This window comes from Phalacrocorax carbo, chromosome 12, assembly GCF_963921805.1.
Source record: "Phalacrocorax carbo chromosome 12, bPhaCar2.1, whole genome shotgun sequence".
Taxonomy (NCBI): domain Eukaryota; kingdom Metazoa; phylum Chordata; class Aves; order Suliformes; family Phalacrocoracidae; genus Phalacrocorax; species Phalacrocorax carbo.
The window spans coordinates 20,054,440-20,075,933 of NC_087524.1; the positions used below are offsets into that span (position 1 = coordinate 20,054,440).

The window sequence follows — 21,494 nt, forward strand, 5'->3', positions numbered from 1 at the left end:
TCTGACTTCTGATTTACCACTCTGCAGTTTGCTGATCCCCCTTGCAGCCCATTATAAAATTAGCCACATTTGTCACCTTTCAGTTCTCAGGGACAAAGGATGATTTTTTTTCCCCTCCTCTTCTTCTGTCTTTCCATGTGTAAGCTACACTAACCCTCCTTCCGAGACGCTGTAGCATGTCAGACACTTTTGGTAACGCAATCCAAAATGAAGACGGAGCTTAATTGGTAATATTGTCCCTGGTTAGGTCTTACACTCTTGGCCTGGTGGTGGCCATGCCGGCATCTATTATACTGAAGATGACGACCCGTGCCTGATGCACACGAGACCATAGTGGTGTGGATGAAGGTGGTCAAACTATTCCTACGGCGTTAGTGTTTCCAGTTGTCTGAAGGGTGGGAGGTGTGCTACAGTCACAGCTCTCCATCCTTATGAATCCATTGCTGTCCTGCTAAGGAACGTCGGCGAGCACAGACCTCAACATGGGCTAATATTTTCCTTAGAGTAAAGGAGAAATATCCCTATCAGCCACCCACACCTACATATTCAGACTGATATTTAATTCTGATCACTGATAAAATACATTTATGTTGTTGTACAGCTGTCCATGCCATAAAATATTGCATCGCTACTGACAAAACTCTGCTGGTACAAATGACCGGGCAGTAAATTATTAACTGATCTAATGGGTTTTCTGGTACGACTCAGATTATAGCAGTAATTTCCAAATTAATTTATTTGGGCCCAAGCTGCAGTTTTCCAATATAATTAAAAAAGAAAAACACAGAAAGAAGAGACAAATCAAGTCAGTGCCTGCTGATGTTAAGTGGCTTTGACTTGAAAAGGTATCGCTAACATTCAAAAGTGAAAATGAGAAAGATAACTGGGTTAGAAAGACATTTGCTAGCTGCTTGCACTCTATTGACTTTAAACAAGAAGATAAGCCTGCTTCCTCCAACCTCGTTACCCTGAAGAATGAGTGAACTGTCAGGAAATCCTTAATGCTTGTGTAAATCCAATGCACTGTATAGACAGGATACAGCAATATCTCGCTGTTTTAACTGCCCCGATCTATTTTGTCTGCAGAACCATATTTATCACAGGAAACAAATCTCTCATCTGCTGATGTATTTAATTCAGATAATCCAAGAGAAGGTCAATACAGCCAATGAGCATGGGAAGCCAAAGGGATAAGGATGTCAGCTCGGATCTTATTTGACCCCCAGGTTTTGCCTATCTCCTCCTGATCTGAGCTGTCCTCTGGCACATTCACTAAACCAAATGGAATGAACTTTGAAGTAGCTGCAATCTTTTGGGGAGGCAGTAAAGGCTATTTCTGTTAGTAAGGTAACTGGCTAGCAGCAAAGAAAAATATCATAGTGAAGGAGAGAAAGGTCTTGTACCTAAAAACTGAAGCTGGCTGCAGTGAAAAAATACCTAGGTGATATTAATGTTTATATAAGCATTTATAGTTATATTAATATAAATATATGGGTGGCTTCTTACATATGGAAACAAACCTTCAATTAATGTCTGGTATCTTGAGAAATTTGAGAAATGTTAACAAATTTGAGTTTATCTTATTAGCTAAAACTTAAAGTAACTTTTGCTGTTAGGAACGTGACAGTTAGTCATGGTTAGTCTGTTGGACAAGCCATGAGAGAGTTTGTTCTCTAATGGCAAATCGAGCACATTCGTAACTAAAGCCCTGCCTGAACATTATCAACTCAAATGCAAGTCAAGCAGCAACTTCCCGCATTTCTGGGGACTCTGAGGTTTAGGCTGATAAGACAGAAGCAGCGAAGGGAGAGTTTTGGTCTACACCAAGTAGCGTTAAATATGCCAGACCAATTCTGATTTGTCTTTACTGTTAAAAACCTGCAGACGGGAGGTGAGCAGTAATTCTCGGGTGGTGTCTTACATCAGGCTCCCCGCAGTCGCACTCCTCTCCATCTTCCACATAGCCATTCCCACACTTCTGTCCACCAAATGACTCCTTGACTTCAGGCAAGTTAAACAGACACATTCCTACGCCTTTTTCCAGGCTGTTTTCCAGGTCCTTTCTACTGCAACTACTGAACACCATGGGAAACGGATAGCTAGAAGAAAAAATACAGGGGGACAAAAAAAGGAGTTAGTATTATCAGATGAAAACTTCTCTCTCCTGTCACGTTGGTGAATTTTTAGGACACCTATGCGCTAACAACAAGATTGCCTTTTAACCTTTTAACACAAGATTGAGAAATAGCAATTCACTGGGAAATTGTGCCAAAAAACATTTAATAATTTCTAACTATGAGTAAGGGAATTTCCATCATTTTAACTTAAATTTGTAGCTGCTGTTAAGGATTGGAAGTGTTCACACTTGGAATTCCTTCTCCCTCTTTTGCATATGTAGTTATAAGGCAAAGTTTGATCAGAAGCCTAAAGAAATACTGGGCTTGTAAGAAGGATTCCCAAATTTACAGGACTGCAAAACACCCTAATCCTTCTTGGAAAGTTCAGCCTCAAATGGCAAATTCATTCATCTTGCTCTGCAGTATGGCAAACCTGCTGCTCTTTTCAGGAAAAAAAAAAAAAAAGAGAAAAACACTGAGTTACTTGATAAAAGCCTGCTTCTGCAATTCATCAAAGTCGAGCTTGGGAACTGCATGATTAAAGCAAATACAATTCTTCTTTTAAATCTGGGTGACTGTAAAGACACTGCTGAAAATACCCATAGTTTGAATTCACACTGCTGAGAGGGGGATTTGGCCCTGTTGTGCAGGCACACAGCGGCTTCGATTTCTTTTGGCAAACACATGGACGAGGTTATCAGAACGATCCGGTACTACAGTACAAATATCACCAGATAATTTGTGTTTTTCTGTGAGAGGACTTAATTCCATTTTTACTAATGAACGTTTGGGGTTTGATTCACAGATACGAAGACAAAGCGGCACCTGGATCCGGCCATCAGAGTCACGTCCTAAAGTCTGCCGTGCCCTCTCCGCTCTGAGACGTGCACATGGTTTCGCTGGCTCTGGATCACAACCAAATTGTAAAACAGCGTCTCCCCTAAGATGCGGTACCTTCGCCACTGCAGCTCCGTGGTCCGGCAGTCATTCAACATTCTGGCAGCACAGGGAGCCAACCTGATAATGACTGGGCTTTATTCACTAAATGCTTTGTAGCACTCACATGCTATTAGGGCATAATCTTTGCAGACAAGCAAGATAATAGATGTAAGTTCTGCACTGCTGAACTTCAGACTTCGATTAACCTACTGTTGTTTCTAATATCCTGAAATGAAAACATTGCTTTGTGAATGATGATGCCTCTAGGTGTCAGAAAGGGATCATTTCTATTATAAAAAAAAAAAAAGTGTGACAATTACAAATGCAATAGAGCTTCCTCTGCTGACATGAGGAGGTTAATTAGGATCTGGAAAGGTTATGGCTACCTTACAGAACAGAGTTTATTTTGTGCCTGTTTAAAGTTACCTCTTTTACAGATTCTTTTGCAATGAAACAGCCAGCTCATTGGAAAAGAACATAAACATGACTCTGAAGAAGAAAATAATTTTCATGTATCACTATAGGGCTTGTCTAGTTAAACTAAACAGTTCTGTGATTCACTGACGTATGACTTCAGGAAGTTAATAGGCATCTCCACTTTAAAAGTTGATTTCTGGAAAATATCAATGCTTAGGCAAAATGACAGAGTCTAAGATAAATAAAGAAATTTCAGAATAGCATGAGGTAGGAGTCAGGCTGTTGGCTGCAGCTCTGGGCCCCGAGGGAAAAGAGGGAAGGTACCTGGAGTTATGGAACAGAAAATAAAGGCACTCGGGAAACCTCCTACTGAATCTTTTCTATTGGGCAATTGGAGATGTTCTTGACAGAGCACTACAAACTCTTGCCCTACTCTTAGTTTGACTGAAAAAAACCCCCAAACCTCAGAATTTTGTGTGTGTGACTGTGAACAAGTAGAGGGATATACACTACTTTTGAACACCAGAAAAAACTCAAGAAACCCAGATACATCTGACTGATAAAGCCTGCGCAAAATATATGAGTGCTTGATCAGACATGATCCTTACATCAAAGTATGAATAAATGAATACTGCATCATCCAGGCAAGATCCTTCACTTCAGTGACATGTATTTACTTTGATATCCACTGAGATGAGACAGGGAGACATCCATACCTTACACAGACTGAAATCAATCTGGGACACAAACAGTGCATTTTCCCTTGTGCCATATGCCTCAGCCACACACGGATCATGAGAATAGCTCACCAGTCCAAACTGTCAATATTTTATGGCTGTTCCTTTGTATCTGTGAATGCCCAGGGTCATTTGCATGAATGTGAGATGTGTCTGTCCATCACTGGGAAAACAGAATCCTCACTCTGTACCAGAGGTGAAATAATGTCATTGTTAGTGAATGAGTTTTCTGCTTCCTCCCAAAGGATCGTCAAGCTGTTTCCTATTTTGATCTGAGATCCATTCATCTTCTGGTTTTTCCTGCTCCTGATGCTGACTTCCTCAGCTGACATCAGTGCAGCACATGTTATTTGAGGAAATTTTCTGAAAATACTTGTTCTTTACCAAGTAAGCCCAAAATAAAGCAATCCAAAACCAGAGATGAACTCAACATGTGAAAACAGAGAGCAACTGAAGGGTAACCACACCATGCAAGAGAAGATCCCACATCAATTGATGCCAGTTGGTATTTCATTGGAAACGTAATTGATCTTTGATACCATGATACTCTGACACACAACCAGTCTTCATTTTTTTTTGACAAAAAAAAAAATCCCATGTAACAGCCACAACATTTGATCAGTGAGATTTTTTTTTAGGCTATATTTTGGCTGTCTTTGCGATTTTAAAGCTGTTTCATCAGAAGCATGAAATCCCTGGCAGATGGGAAGGGAAGCTATGGATATCAGATGTCAGTAGCATTAGGCACAATGTTTAAGTGAATCTGGAGCTTGTGAAAAATGACAAAGTGATGGTCATGTGAAAGAAACTCATCCTCTGAACAAACACAGCAAGCTTCCTTGCACTACCCTGTTAAGAGGCTTCAGACCTCACCTGGAAGGGCTACCTTTAGGTGGGAGAAGGTAATAGAGTCTCCACAGTAAAGTCAGTCCTTGACTGGTCTTCAGGAACATGCTGAAGTGGGATATCTGTGCTTTCTACAGCAGCTCATACACTTATCGTATTGGAAAAACCCTCAGCTATCAGCTCATATAGGCCATTGGAGAACCTTCCAGAGGTAAAAAATTAATTAGCAATCAGTATATTCCATTATCCTTCAATCAAGACATTTTCTTTTACAGCTTATTTTCCCACAGTTGGGAAGAGAAAGGAAACTTTGGACCAATCTAATTCCTGTTCTAAGACGCTGAATAGCCCACACATTTCCTATACTGTTTGAATCTGTAGATTTAATACACAATGGATCTTGTCAAACCTTCCTGGCTGTGGGTACAACTCTACAGAACTCAAATCGTGCCCAGTCTCTTCAGTGGGTTTACAGCAAGGAAAATAATTTCAGAGTCTTTCTACCCCTCTTGAATCCACAGCATTCCTCAGTGTCTCCTTTGTGCTTAAAAGATGTGCTTAATCTCAAGCAACCGAATATCCTACTTCCCAGCAAAAATAGCTTTGACTGCTCCTGCAAATGAGAGCTTCACAGTAGAAAGAGGATGCCTGGTAATTGATTCCTTTAGAAACAGGGTCTGGTCTTGTCCCATTCATTTATATTTCAAGCACTCAAGCCATTCAAATGCCAGTTTCCTTTATGTAGTTTTGCATTTAGCCTGTATTAGATGGCTCCTTTCATTAACCAAGTGAAGTGGCATCATCTCTGTGTCAAGTCCCTTTTAAGAATAGAGAGTTCTTTGTACTAGCACCGTGTTCCCCAGCATAGACTTTTTTTTTGCATGAACTATAAAAGTTCATCTCCATCATCTCCATTTCAGAGGTATTTCCCCTCCTAATGGGCTGAATAACAAGAGAGCACATGCACAGAAACAGATAGTCACTGCCCCAGAAAATTATAGTCTTAAGAGATCAGACAGCCGAAGCATTCAGAGTGGCTACTGGTTCATGCAGGGTAACAGGGCAGATCAGCCCCAGACCTAGCAGCGATACTGCCACGGAGGATGGTGTGCCATGCTCGCTGTTGCTGTCTTTCCCGTTGCTCCATCTGGAAAATGCCTGGAGGGGCACTGACTTGGGCTGCAGAGGTTTGCTCCATTCCAAACCCTGCCACTGCATTGCAGCAATACCTTGGGAAAGCCATCCGAAGTAAAACTCCTGTGGTTCTTCCAAACCAGGTCTACCTATATCTTTGGGCATCTAAACATTTAGTACCTTGAATCCTCCTCCTCTGTGTTCCTCCACCACAGAACATAAGCTATTTTGCTGTTTCTCAAGAAGCATCACTTAAGCGGTAACACCACCAATGCTTCTGGCAATTCTCTATGCGTTGCACAGGAGGATAAACTGCAGGTTCACAATATCTTGAAAACTAACATTTTGATTATTACGATTATTGCTATCCAATCTCTGCTTTTTCTTATTCAAGAACTGTAGGACTTTTGTAAAGCAATTGCCTTGTTCTCTCCAAAATGTTGGTATACATGCACACATACGTTATGTGTACATATAAATTATATATCTATTTATAGGGTTCATTTATTCCAGTTCATGTCACAACCTGATTCTTCAGCATTATGGCAATGTTTAAACAGAGCCTTTTACCAAAAGGCCCTAAAGTATTTTACAATTATTCACTCGATTAAAATGCACAACAGCCCCAAAGAGCTCTATTAAGTACCACCAGGCCTTCCTCCCTTAGGTAATATGATAATTGGAGATTATATCAATTTTAAAAGGGCATTTTGATTTTCCAGAGCATACTTATTGAAACAACTGTTGACAAGCTGATTCCCGAAGGTACAGAAAACTGGGACCAGGCTTTGTCCAGAATGCTTGAAAAATCAAGCCTGAGAGGCCATGTCTGGAAGTAGCTACGGCATCAGCCGTGCTTTTTTGGAGCTGGAAGGTGCTCAAAGACAAGAGGGGTGCTGAGTCCCAGCTTGCTGAGGCAGAAATTTCACTAGTTAAGCACCTGAATTTCCAACACTTTCCATGACAACACCTTGCCTGAACTGAACATCACAGTGTCTCTTTGTGTCTGTCTGAACCCTAGGACCCTTTGAGATTCACAAATACAAATACTTACTCTCCTTGGTCTCCAATATTTTTGATTTTTGGCTGCACAGTGGCTCATTTACAACTGGAGGGAAGGAAAGCAACTCAGATCCTTTACTGGAGGCAGAAGGTATGAGTCTGAGCTCCCTCTTCTTCAGAGTCTACAGAATGACTTACACACAAATGTGTTGGTTTTCTATTCCATATCCCAGTCTTACATAGGAACCTAAAATACGGGGTTTAAACTTAAACAATAGAGACAGGGTTGCTTTTGTTAATTTAGGTTGTTGTGGTTTAGCCCCAGTCAGGAGTCAAGCACCACACAGCCACTTGCTCACCCTCACCCCTCCAGTGGGATGGGGGAAAGAGTCTGAAAAGCAAAAGTAAGAGAGCTTGTGGGTTGAGATAAGAACAGTTTAATATTGAAATGTAATGTAGTAATAGTAATGATAATGGTAATGGTAATGAAAAAGAAAACAAAAAGTGAGAGAGAGGAACAAAACCCAGGAACAACAAGTGATGCAACTGCTCACCACCTGCCAATCAATGCCCATCCCATCCCCAAGCAGCGGCACCTGTCCCCTGGCCAGCCCCCCCAGTTTATGTACTGGGCATGATGCCCTATGGTACGGAATATCCCTTTGGCCACTTTGGATCTGCTGTCCTGGCTGTGCCCCCTCCCCTCCCGGCTGCTTGTGCCCCTGGCAGAGCTTGGGAGGCTGGAAAAGTCCTTGACTGGTGTAAGCACTACCTAGCAACAACTGAATCATCAGTGTGTTATCAACGTCATGCTCATACTAAATCCAAAACAGCACTAGATCAACTACTAGGAAGAAAATTAATTCTATCCCAGCCAAAACCAGGACAACTGCTATGAGTTTTTATCATGGAAAAAACTGTCAGCAGTAGAGAGAGTAACACAAGTATAAACCTCTAGAAGGTAGAAACTCAACAACACGAATCTTTCTACACCCAGTGAGGTGTTGATTTCAAGGAACTATGACAATTTTCCAGCTTCCTCTAACCCCTGATCTAATTGACATAATTCTTTCCTGGTAAAAAGCATCCCCTTTGGTTTTAACCTTCTACACATTATTACTGCTCTCCCACCTCTTCACAACAACTTTTTATGGTCTCCAAAGAGATATGAGCCTACTAGAATAAAACTGAGTTTGCTATTAGATGACATTTTCTTGACATTTCATCTATTCTGTACAGTACATATGATAATGAATTAATAAGCATAAGGAACCTCACAGAATTAGGTATTAAGCAGGAGATAAACCCCAGTTTTCTTTGATATTGAAATAGGTGTTCAACTACTACAGATCCCTTCATGTATAGAATTCAGTCATTACACATTATTTCATACACCTCATGTTTTAATAGTAATTAAAAAACAATTAGACAAGTACCATAATATGGAAGGGCTTTTTAATCTATTATTTAAACGATGTCTTCATTTGCAAATACTTTTGAGTGAGAAAGACAGAAGTGAAATTTTAAAGTAGATCCCCCAAGCACAATAAAGTAAAGGGAGACCCTAAAGGTAGCTGTAGATTCCCTCCCACTCAAAGCTTTTGCAGGTGACAAACACGCAGGACAAGTGGGAGGAGGGGACTCTTTGGGCCCCTGGAAGATGTGCAGGCCCTTGCAGCAGCACATGACAGAGCTTTGTGTAAGACACCAGTCCCAGAGCTAATGGGGCACACCTTTTTTGGCAGTGTTGGAAGGATGTAGCTAAAAATGTAGAGTGGTTTAAATATATATATATAAAGTATTGAAATGGGAAGTTTGCGTCAAGAGGCACTAGATGTCTGACAACTCATACTTATTTTTCTAGCCTATTTTTCACTCTCTTGCTCCTCTTTTATAGTGTTAATCCCTAGAGCATCAATAAAGTAGAGCACGGAATTGGGCCATGTAGTTATACGTGACATCAAAGCTCTTGCTGTCTGAGTTCATGGTCAGTGATTTAAAAACAAGCCTAGATTTCTCCTCCAGCTTTTGTCATGATCACTACATGGTAGTTTTTTACACTTCTAATAACTAACTGTGAATATGTCCCGCTAGTGGTTAATTTAATTGACATGTAGTGGCAATGGCTTGTTGTGCTACAATGAAATTTCCAGGGTTATTGAAAAGAAACTCTTTCCAAGTAAATGTTTAAACTTCACACACAAATGCCTTAGATTCATTTTAATTTGGCCCTGGGGATAGCGCAGATTCCCAGAATGCATTCAAGTAATCTCACTTCAGGTGCCTAGACTGGATTGTCATAGCCCCAGTTGAGACTTGGCCTCTCCCATTAAGCTGAAGGTGAAAATTTAACTACCTGAAATATTCAAAAGGGCAGATTTATAATACTGAATGTGGGTCTTCAGGGCAGAAAGCAGAGATGAAACAAACGGCTGGATGGTTCAGAAAAGTACTTTCTGCAAAGGATCAAAACTTAATGGCTTTATACAGTATACACTGTCATGGCTTGATATTTCTGCAGTCACAAAACTGCCAAATAAAATATTATTAGCAGTTACTTTTACTTTGGCAAATGCAGGGTCAGAGAATTTTTTTCTTGTTGAGAGGCCTATTGTGACTTTCACTTCTATGTTCTGGGGGGTGAAGCAATACTAAACCAATTTATCAATCCTGACAGTATTCTGAATATGCTGGAGTTATCTGCATTGCAACAGCTCTATGGGAATAGAACTCAGACGACTGTTCTTCCTGCTGTAAACCAGACAGCCAAGGAAAGTAGCTATAATCAGTTTGGATTTGCCTCTGGCTCATCTTTTGCTCTGTTTCCTTTTAGACCACTAGCTCATTAATAAAAATTTGCTGGATTGCTGAGAGTTCATGTTTCACAATCTACTACTTAGAATTTGAGGTTAATCCAATGCTGACTACAGTAAAAGTGAAAAAGCAACAAATAGCAGGGGAAGGGAAGAAAAGACCAGGTCAGGTCTGGTCCCAGGCTAAGGAAAAGCAGGGCAGCAGGCGTACCGTGCCTGCCAGCAATGAAGGAAACAGTGGATAGGAACAACCAGAATGCCCCGTGTTTAAATTTCTCACAGAAAACACGACATCCTCAGCACGTGACAAGCAAATAAAGACAAATGGTCCATCTCCTTGCTCAAAATACCTTGCTGAAGATCAGCTTCCTACTGATTTCTGGTGAGATAAAAGGCATTGTTTGACCTGGCTTGAAATGCTAGGGCAGCACTACATCATGATGACACTTCATTTAGTTCCCAACATGATTTTACAATCAGCTTTTGTTTTAGGCAGTTACTTTCTGATTTTCTCCCTTGAAAAGCCTTAAAATTGTTTTTTAAGTACGTCAGGAGCAGATTGGGAGAAAAAAAAAATAAATCTGACTTTGGGAACTTGGTTTTGAGAGGAGCATTTTATAGAGAGTGCGTTTGGGTGAGGGAGAAGAACAAAATCATTTTTCAAAAACCAAAGCAGACCAAGCAAAAGGGAATATTAAACCCAGATTGTAATACAGAAAAATCAACCCATGATATTTCTTTTTGGAAATTTCCCCCTTTCACCGGTACAAGCTCCTCTCCTGCCTGTGTGCACCATAAGCACAGCTGGTGATATACTGCACCCTGAGGAAGGAAAGCGGCATACACCAATATCCTCCCAGCTGATGTAATCAGTGCGACCAGCTTGATTTAAAGACCTGCCATGCCGTGGGTACTTGGCCTCAGCAGATGGATTCAGGTGAGGATGAGCCTGCACATCAGGTGAGCAGATCAAATGACAGCAAGTTAAGGGGAGAAGACTCCGAGGAGGGCTAAATTCCACAAGGAGGAACCCAGGCTGGGGCGAAGAGATTTGGGAAGCAGCCCTCTGGACAAAGCACATGAAGAAGCTGCCCACCAGGAAGACCAGTAGCAGAAGCACTAAGAGAATGAAGCTTATGGCAAAACCAGTTGGAGAGACGTGGGTGCTAAAGAAAAATGTCTGAGCTCTGCAAAAAGCCAGAAAAAAATATATGCCTGGGGAACAGGCTCATATCGATTTCACTTAACATCTGTGCTACCTGCTCTCTTAATAAATCAGGACTTCAGGACAGCAGTATCTGACTTGCAAGCAGCACGGCTCAATTCTTTTTTTGTCTTTTAGGAGATCCAAAGGAAAGATAAGTGCAGCATAACAGTGCCAGAAATCTGACTGCATTCCCCAGCATTTCCACCTTCCCTTTTGCTACAAGACAAGCACTGAGAAAAAAGTAGTTTATCCCATATCACCTAAATCACCTTAGACAAATGGAAGTGGAATTATTTTTAAAAATTCATAAATATAAAATAGCAACGAATCACTTTTTCTATCTTTCTTTCTTTTTTCACAGAGCTTGAACAAAGAAAATAAACTCATTAGCAGCAACATTATATGTAATCATTATTTCAAGCCATAAGAAAAGAACGGATCCAGCCGTGACCTAAGACTTAGGACCCTTAAGTGAGCAAATTAAAACTTTCACTCACAGGAATGAAAGGCTTCCGAGAAATCTAAAGGAATCCATACGTATCCCGATGAAATCCTGGCCTTATTGAAGTCCATAGGAGCTTTCCTACCAACTTTGAGGGAGCCTGGATTTCACTTTTAGTGCTGGTCACCTGCCAGGAGAACATCAATGAAGATGAACACAATTTCCATGCTATGTTAGAAGCAGCCAGAAAGGCTCCCTAGGACACCAAAGTTATTTGCCCTCTTTATTTTCAGTGACTTTACACTAAAATAGGTGGTTGCTTATCTTCGTCTCACCACCGGAGCTGCGCTATTCAGTTTTAAAAAGCTGAAATGGAGCCTACCTGCTTTTCTGCCACAAGAATCGTGTAAATGCTCTGGGACTTTGTAATAGGCTTTGACGTTGGAAAAGGCAAAGAACGACTTTGCAGGAAGAAATTGTTGGGGTAAAATGGACATCCTTCCTCTCTGAATTTTAAACATTTTGCACATCTATCCCAGGCACAAAAGACTCTGTGATTCCCATGACAACTGTGGCAAATGCAGCTGTAGGCATCATTTAATTACAGTGATTCAGCCTTCCAAGTCAACATAAATTCCTTAAAGTGCTTCAGGGCATACAGCACATGTTCAAAAAGGAGCATTCATGTGACCTTAAGAATATGCCCTTTAAGGTATGTTTCCATTTATACTCTAGGAATTTGGAATTCATTAACACCAATTAAAACTGGACATTGTGTGCTTAATTCTCCATGCACTGCACTACAGATTCATCCCTGCAGGTCGAAAAGTTTTTTTTGATGAAACAGAAAGCTAAGGCAGAAGAAAATGTCCTTATATGATTTGTTCTCATGGGTCATGGCAATAGCAGTAGTGCAAGAGAAAAATGTCCCTTACAGAGCCATATTTTCTATGGATATTAAACCGACAAGACAAAACGCAGCTGAGCTCTCACATACTAGCATCCAAGCCAGTAAAGCTGTACCAATTCTGGATACATCACATAGTAGAAACCACGACTTGTCCTTAAGTATCTGCTATAAATAATCACACCAGAAGTAAAATGTGTTTTCATTTGAGAAGTAACCTCTCTCCTTGTCAGCTTCACTTACAGAAAATGCATGCAGTAAATCTGTACGAGTTCTCCTCTAGAATACACCAGAAAAGCCAAATATTTTCAATTCTAACAGCACATCTACTGAAATGTGAAAGAGTAAACTAAAATAAAAAGCAGAATCTTTCTTCTTAAAGACCTGCCCTGTAGCTCTGTGTGCTAATTGTTAACAGTGACCCACTCCCGTAAAGGACTGGGAAACGTGTGATGTATTTCAACCAATGCCACTAATTCTTCAATGCAGATCTTATTTACTTCAACCATTAAATATATCTGTAATGCATGGAAATTATTAACAACAGGGAATGCCAAATGCACTGCAGACATGGGGCTACTTGGAGTTAAGTGAAAGACTCACATAAATCTATTCTCTAATCTCGTGGCTGTTTCCTACTAAAGGAAGGACCAGAATGCAATGTGCTAAATTACTAGGGCATAGGGATACGTTGCTTAACTTTTTTTTAAAAAACAGTTGCACTGCTGGCACAACAGACCTAGCTCTGTCACAAGCAATTTATTACATCAGTATATCAACTTTATTAAAAAAAGAAAAAGACAACAAAGAAGTCTGTCTTTGTGGAGAGCTCAGCTCAGACCGGTTTGGAAACATAAACAACTTCAGAGTTTAATTAGAAACTGTTTACATCTTAAAGATAATTTCATTTTCTTCAAACTGTAACAGAGGTAATTCCAGATAGTTCTGCTGACTCCACAGTTTAATGTCTCTAAGCTGCCAGACCGAAAAATGCAAAGTGAGGTCTGCACAGCTGAAAACAAACTGAGAGGGGTCAGGAAATACTGTGCTAACTAATAATGGTTTGATTATCTGATGTTTAACGGCTCTGCAGCTACAAGATGCTGTGAGATGTCTAGAAAGGAAAAAGAACCAGTCAGTAGATTAAAGCATCCTATCCCACACTGTATTTCTGGTGTCCGTCCCATTTCTAGCACGACCTTTTGTCTTTTTTTAGCTTTTTTTTTTTTTTTTTTTTAATTAGGTTGTTTTGGTTTGGTTTTTTTTACCTCGTGAAGTGCTGGAATAAGCGGTGTTCACTTCAAGTTGATTTGGTACCAAAGCCAAAATGCTGTTTTCATGGCATACCTGACTGTCTCCTGAAGCTAGTGTGCTGGAAATCTCTGGAGGGTGTATGTTTTCAGAGCCCAGTTCTGTAGACTCCAGTTCAGAGTTTGAATAACCAAAATCAAGGTGACCTTATATCCTGCTTCCTTGAGATCATTTTTCAAAAAGAAGAAATGCGATTGAAAGGAATACTTAATACAATAAATGACACATATGATTAGTGCTTTCATAACTTGTCTTAATAGATTTCAACTCTGTTTTATTTATTTAACTACACGTTTATAATGTAATTAAATATATTTTTTTTTTTTGTATGGCAGTTTAGAAAGAGAAATCAAAGAAAAGCAGATGACAAAATAACAAGACTCGCCATGAAAGCCTTTGAGAGCCAACCCTACTGAGAACTGAGTGAAACAGTTCTCTGGGAGACATCAGCCATCCGTCTATCATGCAAATATATACTTGTGCATTATAAAATCAGCATTACTGTTACTAGCCTTGTTTTGATGTGCAGCTCTGAATCTCATTAATGGTAATGGGTGATACACGAGGGAAGAGCAGACCTTCAGCACCATCAAAGGACATCAGTTGTGTAACACACTTCAGCGTCAGGGTGCTATTCCCCCAGATGCTGCCCTTGCTGGTGAAGGCAGACGAAGAAGCTGCTGAGCATCTCCTCACCCTGACCCAATCCTGCTCTTTGCAGTTACGCCAGCTGCATCAGGATAACCGTGTGCCTGAACTGCCAGACAGATCACTAAATAAACCTCATTAGTATACATTCTTCTGCCCCCACAAGCCTTGCTTTTAACTTGGATGATTTCCATCACCTGGATTATCACGTAGCCCCACAAAACGCTATTCCAGTTCACCAGACATGGAAATAAACTGCAGCAGAGGAGCAAATCAGGTTGGGGTTTAGATCCGCGGGTCAATTTCTCTGCTCAAACGCTCAGTTCGTGGTGTTGACGTAATGCAGTAATCAGAAATATTGGATGGCTTCTGGATAGAGACTCTATACACAGATTCTGTAATTCACTTGCCCATGACCTATCACTTAATTTTACTTTAATAGAGAGAACGAGCTGACCTTGATGGTCCTTCCCATCTTTAATTTTTCCCCATTTCTCCTCAGTAGTACTTAGATTGAGTCAATTAGTTTAATTTGAGACTGTCGCTCAGCCGATTCTTAACAAATGATATTTTGCTCTCACTCTCATTCATAAATATGCAGCTTCCCATTGGCTATCTGTCTTACTTCTAACATAAAGGCTTCAATTTTACTTAAAAACACACTGATAACTGTGGGTGGTTTTTGGATTGGTTAAAAAAAAAGTCTCCGAATTTCAGCAGTAGATGAACCAGTATTTTTCTACATTCTTTGTATGATTTCTACTATGTGCTCTTTCGGTGTTCCTAATTGTTCTCCTCCCCCAAATCCTGCCTCCAAAATCTCAATAGTTAAAATGAAATTGTGTACTGAAAGGCAATTACTCAAAATTAGCCGTTATTTTCCTCCGAGAGGCACAGTTCCATAAAAATCCTCTAAAATCATCATCAAGAGCTGAGAGGTTAAAGAATTCATTTCAACTCCATTTCTCCTTTTTCCTCATTTATGACTGCTACACAAAAGCCGGTCCCCTGGCCGGAGCACGGCCCCAGGCTGCCCCGCAGCACAGGCAGAACACAGGCACGTCCATCAACACAAAGTCACAGTGCAACAGTCCGAGATCCCTGTAACATGCAGGCATATTTATCTGGGTAAATTGAATTTAAAACCTGATCGAATTAGAAAGATACACTGACTTTAAATTCTAGCTGTGAAAATGGAAATGGTAACACAAGATCCAAGATAAGAATAGCCAAAAAAAAAAAAAAAAGAAAAAAAGAAAAGAAAGCAGTCATAGAGGGACTCAATTCATTCTTTGACTTTTCCTAAGGAACATCAGTCTCAAAGGAATATGACAAAAAGGACTTCTTGTGCAGAGAAATTATCATAGAGAAGCTGCTTCCTTGTTTATGCTACTGGCCCAGACCTTTCCGAATGGCACCAACTGGCTTCTGTCCCTAATGCTTCGTGCCATGAAGGGGATGCAAACCAGTGTACGCCCCGGAACAAGGCAATTATTGGAACAGAGGAAAAACAAGTCTACGAGGGACCTAGATTAAAACAAAAGTTTCTGAAGAGGTATTCTTTAATTCAAAAGTCTGTGGAGCAAATAGCAATGGCCAAGATGTCTCTTACACATCAGGCTTTGGACTTTCTAAATATATGCTTGTTTCATATCATGAAGCAATAGCCCATACAGTATTTTTCTTTTCCTAAGGATTTGTTATTTCAATTATTTTGCATTTATTTAATCTTTTCTTCGTTATGGTCTTTGGGCAATTTACAGTCAAGGTAGAAATGAGTTGAAGTAGATTTACATGACCTGCTGCCAGGTTGTGCTCAATGTGCAGCAGCATTTCATAGAATCATAGAATGGTTTAGGTTGGAAAGGACCTTTAGAGGTCACCTAGCCCAACCTCCCTGCAGTGAGCAGGGACATCTTCAACTAGATCAGGTCCCTCAGAGCCCCGCCCTACCTGGCTGTGAATGTTTCTAGGGATGGGGCATTTACCACCTCTCTGGGGACCCTGCTCCAGTGCTTCACCACCCTTGTAGTAAAATAGTTTTTCCTTACATCCAGTCTAAATGTACCCTCCTTTAGTTCAAAACCATCATCCCTTGTCCTGTCAAGACAAGATTTGGAAGACTGGACACAAAGTGACGGTGCTTGATGTTAGAGTTCAAGGGCATTTGAAAGCATGCCCTTCCAGACACAGTCATGATTCCTCAGCACAAACCCATCCTGTCTTCCTACAGTTGTACTTGTTTGCGAGGACAAACTCCAAGCTGGTTTGCATTTTCCATTTGCAGTTTCAATGCAATGGGTAAGTGGGGTCTGCTGAAAGGGTGTGTAAAAAAACCCCCCCATTGATTTATAGCCATAAAGATAGCTTCCAGGCTATGGTTAAAGCATGTAGCCTTCCAGGCCAACAGGAGGTATTTCATCTCATAATACATGGGCTGCAAAAGAAATGGGGTGTGGGCAGTAGGGCAGACCTGGAGAAAATCTCTATTGTTCCCATAGCCAGGTGCAAACGGGACTGGAGGAGACACTACAAAGCAGCCCTTTGCCTGTCATCCTCTTTTCTGTCAGCATGGCAAAAACCTGCTTCTGTCCATGGAAGCGCAAAGAGAGATGAAAAAAACCAGCTCTATCCTAGAAGCCTGCCTGGCATTTCAATTAGCCATGTCTGGGATGATTCAGCAACAAGAACCGATCCTGGTAAGAGCAACACATTTCTGCGGGATGACAAGGAAAGCAGCTTTGGTTATAACAAATCATGGGACTCCACAAAGGGAAGGAGACGACAGTAGGATCAGCATCTGCATGAGCTTGGTAAAACTAGCTGTTCTTAATGGATTTCTGGTCTCTCATTGACACCTAAACTGGGGCAGGGGGAACGGAAAGGCATCAAGGAGTACTTTCTGGTAAAGGGAAAGAAGAACATATTTACTATGTGCTCAATTTCCCTGATGACAAGCTAGTTGTTTAAATTACCTGTATATAAACTAGAAAAGCATGCTACAGGCAAGGACACAGACATGAGGGTGAGGGGAAGTATAAACACTTGGGCTTACAGGAAGGAAGAATACTAACTAAAAATGTTTAAGTCTGGCAAGAAATCTCAAGCATATATTAACTCTTAAGCCTTCAACTACTTTTTACCTGGTTTCAACTCCCATGGAGATACCTGTGCTCAATTTTGATGAAAGAGCACATAAAAAGTGCACTTCCAAAATTATTGAATAAACAAACACTGCTAATTGGCATAATTTTGCTCTACAATTTGTGCTAATTTCCGCTTTTAGTTGCAGTGGTATAAATCTAGAGTAATGACTGGGGTTCCACCAGAACTCTTTTGTATTTATCTAGCTGTCAGGAAGAATATTTTCACTCCTAAGAGTGGAAACTTTAGGGGGATACTTGGAAAACAAGCAGAATACTGAAATGGTGTCACTGAGTCAGCCTAGTCCCTCAGTTTTCAGATACTGGGATCTTGGTAAAAAGCTTTGCAAATCTCTTTAAGACTCCTTATAGACTTCTTTTTCACTTGGAACAGTCTATGGTTGAAACAACTGAAGGAATATCATTAAAACATGCATAAGAAAGGGAACAATGTGTTAGTATTAAATATTTCCTTGTTGATAAGATTTTTATTTAAAAAAACCCCCAAACCCTCTATGGTAGGATTTATGCAATTTCCATAGCAGATATTGGAATCTCTAAAAGGCCTGGAGTGCCACAAATTTTGGGGTTTGTATGCCTAATTCCATGTCATACAAAATATATTTTGCTAAAGTAGTGAGTCTTTAAGGCATTTGTAGCTCACGCAAAAGTGCTACACATCTCGCTGGTATCTTTTAAAAGTAAAAACCATAGGAGTCTCATTAAAGGATAGACCCAACAGTGTTTAAATTCCACACTGATCCCTGGAGATTTTTTCCACCAAGAAGCAATTTTCAAGACCTCTTCAAAGACTGAAACATAAGAACTGGAAGAAGATGGCAATAATTAATGAAATCACTTTTAAGTAAAAAAACCTTCAATCCTTTTGCTGCACAACCACACAAATGACTCCAAAGTAAAGTTTACAGCTTTTCTATTATAACCGAGATATTTCCTATTGCTTTTAGATATCAGATAAGGACTTCTCAGGGGCTTGTACTTTTTACACTAGCTTCAGCCCAAAGATTTTTTTTTTCTTGCACTTCTTAAATCTACCTTAAACCAACAGAAATTAGAAGGGCATAGAGTGAGTGCCAATGACCATACAGAGAGAGCAGGCTGTCTCCCTAAGTGTATTTGGCTACCCTGGGATGCTCTTTGTTTTAATGTTCCTCCTACTCTAAGAATGCTTTTCAGGTAGGGAATGTTAATTTGGCCTTCCCTTAACAGACACATACTTCCAAAGCTAAAAACTCTTCAGTGTTCCTTGAATAATGGTGCTCAGAGGAATACTACCATTGGTCAGATGTTGGGTAAACATTCAAAGTATTAATTTTAAATTGGTAAAATGCGGTTGGCTAAAGGCATAAAGTATTCTTCCGGACTACTTATTACAGTTTGACAGCACAGTGTGAAGGTAAAGCCTAAGGTTATAAACCCAATGTTAAAATTTCCATTTATAAACCAATAATCACTGCAAACAAAACAGCCTACCCATTTCTGTGAATCCCACATCCCTTCCTCAGGCACAAGTTGTATATAAAGTTCAGTAAAAATCCGAAGAGAGCATTTCAAAGCTGCGGTGCACCTGATGGCCCCCTCCCCCAACTGTCAAACCTGTGGGGTGCTAGAGTTGGGCACGGCGTTTAACCTGTAAGGTGCTACAGAAACCCCAGCATAAAGTGAGCTGAGCTGCTTGGACTCATGCCTGAGGAAGACACTGAGCAGGTACAACGTTGGTCTGTCCACACCCTGAGCCAACCCAGAGCCAAGTGTCTGGGCTGGCATAATGCAGGACAGAGGACAGCTTCAGATATGCCCAAAGGGCTCTGGTGCAGACGGCAGAACCAGGGAAGAGCTATCTAATCTCACGTTAGAGATTCCTTCACGGGATGAGTTCAGAAAGTGGCTAGAAATTTCTGTCCTGAGAGCATCTCCTACATTTATCTTCAGAAGTGGAGTTACTGGATACCCAACTAGTAATTCAGTTGAGATGATTAAAGCCCGCACGCGCCCTTCAGGAGCTCAGAGCCCAGAGCTCAGACCTGCCTGCCCAACACTTACCACCTATCATGTCACCGCACCTCAGAGCCCTGTTTCCAGATTTCAGTTTGTTTTCACAGTGTGCATACGAGCCCTGACATGCCGCAGAATGCAGTACCGTCCAGATATTTATTACCTATTGTTTTAGAAGAGCCAAGCTGTTTTTCTTTTCCAAACTGTAGAAATCACTCTCATCCTCCTCCACACACACAACTCTCTTTTGTTTGTCTCTTAACTTGCTGTGCTTGGCCTCTGGCCAGAATCCCTTTTTCTGCCTGGAAGGAGGGTGACAGCATGCCTTTGAAGAAAGGCCAAGGCTGCTGTTAGGCTGACCAGCAGGGAGCAATCCTGCCCAACACTCCCTGGCCTCTCCCACATTGCTCTCCTCCTTTCCCAGAAACATGCAGTCTCAGAGAAGGCAGGGCCTGAGCTGATCACAATTCCCAGAAGAGGTTTTTAAGCAACAGATGAAGTTTAAGCACACACAGAGAATGCTGCAGTGGGAAGAGACATCAGAAGATCATCTAGACCATCCCCTTGCCCCAAAGCAAATGCAGCTCGATCTATAAGACACTGCTGACAGATATTTGTCCGACTGGTTCTTGCCAGCTTCCAGTCACAGGCAGTAACATTTCTGCAGGCAGTCCAGTGCAGCACATCACTTACCATCAGAAAGCCTTGGTCAATCTACTCTCTCTTACTTCAGTTTAATCCTATCGGTTCTTGTCTGAATATGGACATGGAGAACTCATTCGTTACATCGTTCAGTTTCTAACAGTACTTTAAAATACAGCGAAGCAAGCTGTAGCTACCCTGGTCATGGTGCCTGTACTTTTTGTGTCTACAAAAACATTGTCCTTCTCCATTGACATAGTGCCTTTATCATGAGCAGAGTAACCCTTCGGCACTGACTCAGAGAGAGGACCATGAGTTCATTGGCTTTATTTCCCACAGCATCTTATATCTTTTCTTGGAAGATCTCCCTCCAGCCACTGAACAGCTCTAACCCCACTGACTTTACAGATTTAATTTGCTGACGTGCTAATACCGCTACACACTTCTAACAAGGGGTGAAATGCAAAAGTTTGTGCAAAACTAAAAACCATCTCTGCAGAAGACAAAGGCTTTACAGAGAGTCTAATAATATATTTCCTGCATTACTTTATTTCCTACACATTCATCTTAGTCTTGGCCTTGGGACACTGCTCATTTCCTATTATGACTCTGATACTCGGTTGGCAAGATGAGAGGAGGTGAAATTCTGATTCAACACTTTCAATGCAGCTTGGTTTTTCTTTTTTTTTTTTTTAAATTAACCAGTTGCTTACGGCATTTTTGTCTCTCACACCAGTAACAGGGAAATAGAAAGGTACAATGGTACATGTCGTGCTCCGCTAACAAGCTTAATTGTTTCAGCTTGAGGTGGATAACTGCGAGAAGACTTGACAGGTGTTGAAAATATTTTCTTTTTTCCCCTTAAATGTTCCTGAGACACAAAACAAAGCTAAACATTTTCCACCATAACTGGAACTTGCTGGTCTTACCCTTGCACTTACCCAGTAGAGGGGTTCATGATACAACCCCCTTTATCAGTAGATGCTTTGCAGTTACAGCCCCTCTCCAATGTATCGTGATTCATGCCAAAATTGTGGCCCAGTTCATGAGCCAGGGTCACTGCTGCACCCAGAGGGTTTTCTGAGTGATCCTTAAAAAAAAAAACACCAGAAGAACTAGTGAAGTCAACATATAAAACCAATTCAAAATACACGCTCCCCCCACTAAGGTCCT

General features: G+C 40.9%; 1 protein-coding gene across 2 annotated transcripts in view; it reads right to left on the reverse strand.

The window, feature by feature from the left end:
• ADAM12 (ADAM metallopeptidase domain 12) overlaps positions 1-21,494 on the reverse strand; it is a 191,250-nt gene that overhangs the window by 31,332 nt on the left and 138,424 nt on the right. For both annotated transcript variants that reach the window (XM_064464375.1, XM_064464376.1), the window contains exons 11-12: positions 21,263-21,411; positions 1,922-2,099 (exon numbers count right to left, since the gene is read on the reverse strand). In XM_064464375.1, coding sequence (XP_064320445.1) covers positions 1,922-2,099; positions 21,263-21,411 — 327 coding nt within the window. The remainder of the gene's footprint in view (positions 1-1,921; positions 2,100-21,262; positions 21,412-21,494) is intronic.